Source organism: Limulus polyphemus, unplaced genomic scaffold, assembly GCF_000517525.1.
Source record: "Limulus polyphemus unplaced genomic scaffold, Limulus_polyphemus-2.1.2 Scaffold937, whole genome shotgun sequence".
NCBI lineage: Eukaryota > Metazoa > Arthropoda > Merostomata > Xiphosura > Limulidae > Limulus > Limulus polyphemus.
The window spans coordinates 24,111-30,906 of NW_013666547.1; the positions used below are offsets into that span (position 1 = coordinate 24,111).

The 6,796-nt window shown below is 31.1% G+C and overlaps 1 protein-coding gene across 2 annotated transcripts in view; it reads left to right on the forward strand.

The window, feature by feature from the left end:
- The first annotated feature begins 204 nt into the window (after positions 1-204).
- Positions 205-6,796, forward strand: part of LOC106461336 (serine/threonine-protein kinase unc-51-like) — a 72,863-nt gene continuing 66,271 nt past the window's right edge. For both annotated transcript variants that reach the window (XM_022388204.1, XM_022388205.1), the window contains exon 1: positions 205-607. In XM_022388204.1, the coding sequence (XP_022243912.1) occupies positions 518-607 (90 nt within the window). In that variant the 5' untranslated portion in view covers positions 205-517. The remainder of the gene's footprint in view (positions 608-6,796) is intronic.

Below are 6,796 nucleotides of genomic sequence, written 5' to 3' on the forward strand. Positions count from 1 at the left end.
TTTGACTGTGCTGTGACTGTATTATGCATTAAGTTTTCCACTTTTGAGTTATAATTATGTATATCTTGGCGATAAATAAATAAATACATAAAATAAAAATATTATTGATAAAAATAAATAACTAAATATCCGCCTATGTGATGAAACAACCTTAGTTTATTGCTCACATATTTTAGTGTTTAAGCCTGTTAAGTGATGGCGCATTAATAGCTGGCTTTCAGACTGAAATTTCAGTTCTTATACTTTTACAAGCATGCACCAATTGCAATTGAAACGAAGTGTTTGTAAGTTTATTTCGTGCTGCTAATACTATAGGCCTTTAATTTGAAAATCTCTATAGTTGTCATAGAAAATGTGTAAACAGAACGGAACATGCCCTTTGTGTTGCGAGTTTTCTTTTTATGAGGAACATTATATGTTTATTATATTAATACTATTAGTTCAATAGCCTTAATTTTTGAGAGTCAGTTAATTAATAAGCTAATTTTATAACGTGTTAAAAAAGTTAAAGCAAGTCATGGAGAGTGTAGGAGACTACGAATATAATACCAAAGATCTCATTGGACATGGAGCTTTTGCAGTTGTATTTAAGGGAAGAGTTAAAATGGTGAGTCAAGTTTTAATTTTCATGAAAATTTAATAATGCTTCATTCGTAACCGTTATTTTGTTCTTAAAATTGAGTTTGGTTCTCGTTTTGTTTTAGCTATGTGTATACGGGTTATAACTTTAAAAGCGTGATAAGCCTAACGCGAGACTGCTATTGCTATAGTCTATATTATATATCACTATTATTATTAATATTATTAGTGGTTGATTTGTATCTCTGCAATGTAAACAGCAGAAACTTTGTTTAATTTTATTCCAGGAAAACTTCATATTGTATAATAGTTTATTTTGTGACATGATCTGTTTAACTTAAAATAATTTATTTTATAATTTTTTATATAAATATCTTGTTTCTAGTATTCTGGAGAATGATTTTTAATTTCCTTTATCATTTTATTTAATATGAAAACAATGAAGCTGGGACTCATTCTCACTGAAAATAATTGTAGCCTACTAGTATCGGAGTGAGAGTCCTTGTACTTTCTTATGGTATTATAAAAATTTTCTTGTGGTTATTCAATTTCAGAACAAATCTACTCTAAAATGACATATTCCTTAAATTTATTGGAGCACTATATTGCACTTAGTTTTATAATATTATACATACTATTTTATTTACATATTGAATACAAAGAAATGAATATGATTATAACAGAGAAAAAATAAAGCTTTTGTGAGTGGGGTAGTATAAAAATTAGTTACAAGCTTGATATGTGAATATTTTATGAACAGAAGCTCTCATCATACAGTAAATAATACCATATTTACAAGTATATCTATTACTATATTACAGTGCTTGAATTGAGGGGAGTGCTGTTTCCATTGTTAAAATAAATATCAATTTTACCAATTTTATTAACAAATCATGGGCAAAGGAGAACATTTTGAGAGTAAGTGTTCACTGATTGACATTACCCCCAGTGGAAGAACATGTGTACAATAACATCCATACTAATTCTCCCTGTGACAAATATTATCTCCATAAACCATTGGTAAAGTTGGTTGTTAGTTATTGTTAGATCTTAATTTTCATTTATTTCATGACTGATCAATGAAGTAGTTAAATTCACATTATATTTATTAGTGTATAATTATAGTGTGCATTTCTTTCATTACAATATGGAGTTCCACATTGTTAACTAGTGCACTGCTTATTCCATTAGAAAAGGAAAATATATATATATATATATAATGTTTGTTTTAAACCCTTCACTGACGAACATCTCGGTTTTTATTGTGGTTTATATATCAAATCCTAATTGCCTGGTTCTTTCTCAGTATTTCTGGTTTCCACTAATAAAAAAAGATTGAATTGTTCCTTAGTTGTAACGGTATTAAAGCTTCAAGTCCAGAAATGCTTTATTTCAACCCCTTTTTCTAATTGACATTAAAGTTGCAAAAAATGGATATTCCAGAAATTGACTGGAAAATCTTATTTCAAGAGAAAAGATGCTGAGCAAGTGAAACTGCATCAAAATGATGTTCACTCACTTCTTAAGGTACATGTGTAGTTTTACAAAGAGTAGAAAACTAAATGTAATAAAAATGAGTCCATACTTAAAAGTATGTGCTATATTACCTGATTCTTCATTTTCTTCTTTGGGACTATTCAAGTTAGGCTGAAGGTATAATATTATAAAACGTAGTGAATGTAAACCTTGGTTATATTAGACACAGGAAGGTAGACTAGTGTGGAAAAACAAATAATTGGTTTATTTATTTACAGTTCACCTTAAAGGTTTCCACAGCCCAGAATGCAAATCATGTGGCCTACAGATAACTTCTTTACCTTTGTTTGGTATCATGTAGACCTGTGTGCTCATTATATCCATTATCTCTTACTATTAAGCAAGATTTTGATAAATCCATTTTTGTAAAGATAAAACTATTTTGTTGGTTTATGACCACAGTATGAGGAAACGACTCTTTTGAAGTATGGGCAATATTTAACCATTATTTTCTGTATTTAGTCATGTTGTATTATGAATTCCATTAATATTATAATTTATATAATTTTTCAGATTAACTATATTATTAGAGAAAATTAACTGCTTTGGTACATAACTGTGTTCCTGCACACTAATTGCCCCAGTAAAAATATAAATCAAGCATTCCTTTTATTTTTTAGGAAATCACTGATTCCCTTTTAAACTTTTGTAAGGTTGTAGATTCCAATACTGCTGATGACAATTAATTCCTAAGTTATTCACCCTGTTAGAAAAATAAAGTTGTCTTGACTAAAGCCTCACCCGTCTTTTCCAAATCTTATATTTGTGTCTTCTTACAAAGTTGTCTTCATAATTCAGTAAAAAAGAAATCAGGGGCCTTTATCTTTTCAATCCTTAGATAATCTTGTAAACCTTAATAAGACTAACTCTTATCCTAATTTTCCCCAAAACAAATAAGTTAATAGATCTAAACCTATTTACATATGATAACACTTCCATCTCCAGATTCATCTTAGTAGCCCTCTTCTTAACCTCTTCCAAAATGTCAAGACTCTTTCTTATATGAGGAGACCAAAACTATACAAAATATTATAACTGAGGCCTAACTAATTTGTATTTGGAGATAATTACCTCTTTTAACTTCTAATCAACGTATCTGTAATTACAATGCAAAATTATTTAGGTTAAGTGAAGATTTGGTGCTTTCTTTCTGATTCTCATGGAGGAATACAAAGTGCTTTTTAATTAGCACACCAAGGTATTCTTGTATGACAATTAGGCGGTAGTTGTGGGTGGATTCACCCATTATCATCACTGTTTTCTTGTGTCCAAAACTCAAAGGTTTCTATCACATTTATAACAGTGTTGGGGTCTGATAGAGTAGATGTTTTTCCCAGATTTTGGCAGATTTTACATAGCTTTTTCATAGACTTTTCTCAGATCTTGTGTAAATGTTAGAGATCTCTAGCATAATGACAGAGCTAGATCCATTTTGGACTCAAGCCATGTTTCTATAACTTCAACTTCTACATTAGAAATTTTAAAGTTCTCTCACTTTCAATTGCCAGTAACTGGTTTGTATATTTTTTATGGTATTTCTTTCTTAGAATTCTTCAACTTTTCTTACAACTTCAAACTTAACTTTCATCTTCGTTTGATCGGATGTAGTTTGACTTTTATTTGTTTATTGAGCAAATGGTGTATAAGCTGCTCTACAGAATAGTGGAGCATAGGTTTTATTTAAAGTTTGCAGTATTGTTACGTCTCTATTCATTAGTTGATTTTCCTTAAATTCGTTCCGACTAAACTTTAGTGACACAAGTCGTTTCTTAAATAAAACTGGTTTATTCTTTCCGAATACAACTTTACCGATACACTTAATTTCAACAGTCGCTCTATAACAAATGTCTCACGTGCTCGAGTTCAATTACACACTCTCTGACTGCAGTTCAATTACTCATTGTTCCGTCATGTTGTGACCAGCTTATATATACCAGACTACCCCCAATCTAGTAGTCTCCCAATAATTCACGAAGGTTCGAGAAGGACGTGGTGTGATACTAGTCACGTGACCTCGCTGACGCAACGGTATTATTGTTATTTTGTAAGGTTAATGCAAAATTTTATTTTGTTATGCTACATTTTAATTTGAGGACACACACTGTTTGTAATTCACTTTTATATGATAGCCTTAGTTACAGGGGGGAGAACACACACTAACAAGAGCATATTATTTGTTAAAGTCTTTTTTGCTCTTGATAGTAAACTCATACTTTTTTTTTTATCATGATCATTTGCCTAGTATTGTATAAGAGTGCTTTACTGTTTCTTTAAACTAAACATCTTGGTTAAATATTGGTTCCTTGCATACATCTGCATGTCCTGTCTCATTCATTGTTGCCCAATCCTCAAACCTTTCACAAAACAAACTCGCATATAAGATCTGCAAACCTCCTGTTTTTGTAAACCTGGACCTCTCTGCTTTGCCAGGAATCCTTGAGATACCACACTACTAACAACAGAGCATTACCTCAATGACTTAAGCAACTATCTACCACCACAATCACACCAGTTGTTGAGTAAGTTCCCATCTATATAACACAAGAGATCCAAGTTATGATAATCCTAAAGTATTATCTTGATCTTACTTTAATTAAAGGTAATTTGCCATATATTTGTCCAACTTACCAGTTGATCCAAGTTCTTCTGTAATACTTCTACATTCTTAAAGGGGTAGGCACAAGATGACATTAAGTATTCTTCATTCGAGGCATTATAGGAAACTTCGCAAGATGCTGCCTTGTAATTTATGCATTCTTTTGCAGTTAGTAATTGTTACATAAGCAAGCTTCAGGTGCATGAGAATAGGGAGTGATGAATTATCTCTTAATTGTTCAATTACTTTCTCTAGGCTTCTTCCCACCCTCCTAATACAGCTAGAAATAACAAATGCTACTAATTTACTAATAATGCCCTTTCAAAGTCATTCATCTAAATAAGATAAAGTCGAGGCTCAAGAACTGACCCCTGATGCACATCACTAATAACAAAGGACCCTTGTGACTAGAGTCCATTAATAATAATATTTTGCTTTGTCTCCTCCAACTACTCCTTAACTAGTATTTCCCCAACTCCTACTAATGTGATTTTCTTAGGTTGTCTTTTTTTGTGGCACCTTTTCAAAAACCTAAGTACATCAAGTCCACACATTTTCCTTCATCTAGATGGCAAGTAACATCCTAAAAAAAACATTAACAGATTAATGAGGCAAGATTTCCTTTTGGTAAACCTATGTTGGCTCTCTTTTATGTTACCTTATTTCATTAAATGATTTTGCAAAGTTTCTTAAGCCTTTTTTAATCATTCTCTAGATTTTCTTTTTTTGTACTACAAAAGTAGGAATAATTGTCCTATAATTTCTAGGGAACTCTTGTCACCCATTTTTAAAATTGGAGCAGTGTTATCAACTAAAACTCTCCATCCTTAGGTATCCACATCATAATGAAACAAGAACCAAAACACCAGGGATTTTATATCAAGAAATAGAATAAGCCTAGAAAATAGTTATATATGTAAGATTTCAAATATTCTTAAATTTGAAAGTTTTAAAAGTGTATGATATCAACAGATGAAAACTTGTAAATTTTATTACTGCTAACACATATCTATCTTAATTGATTAAACTGTGAGTTACAAATAAGATTTAGAATGCTTTCTCTAAAGTAGAAAAAATTAGAGGTGAGTTGGGTATTTGATAACATTGGGAGCTTGGATAACCTGCTCATGTGTTACCTATTTGATTGCTGAAATAGCAAAAAAGTGAAAATTTCAAATTAAATACTAAGATGAATACATTTAACATATAAAGCCTAGATCTAAGCTTGTATTTGTGCTGAATTATTTTTCTATTAGAATTATAAATGTGTGGGGATGTTTGGAATGATGAAGTGGAATGTGCTGTTAGTTTAGACCTACTCTTAATGTGGATGTCCCAGGGCCTAAGCCAACCCTTTAGGCCCCCTCAAACTTGCAATTTGAGATTTTGAATATTGAAATTAAGGGAAACATGGAAAAAGTTTTAATGGGGGCAATTAAAAATTTACCCTAGGGCCCTTCAAGACCTACTTATGCAAATGATATGAAGGGTTACATTTATTTGGTTTTGATGCTCTAGTGAGTTATTTTGGTGGTTGGAGAGGTGAATAGGCAGAATGGCTTTCTTTCATATTCATAGCTCTTTTATTTATTTCTTATCAATTAGCTTTAAAATTTCTGGTGTTTTTACAGCAATTCTTTATTTTAAATTACTTATTACACATTAAAACCTCATTGTTCTCCAGCAAATAGACATGAGAAATAGAAAGCAAAGCTCATAATATGAAAGAATACTATATCCTGTTTTATTTAAACTATTGTTATGTACTTTTAAAAATCTGTAAATAGGTTTTATATTGAAAAATAGCTACTGTTTAACTATTCATGTAAACATGCAGATTTTCTACATGTAAGTGGTATTTCATATAGCCAGCTAAGGTTTTGTTAATAATATTGTTACGTCTCCGTGTGTTAATTAATTTTCCCGTAACTTCGTTCCGACAAAATTTTAACGACACAAGTCTTTACTTAATAAAACTGGTTTATTCTTTCCGAATATAACTCTGCGATACACTTAATCTCAATACTCGCGCTAAAACAACACTATAACGAACGAACGTTAACTTCAACAATACCGTGTGACTGC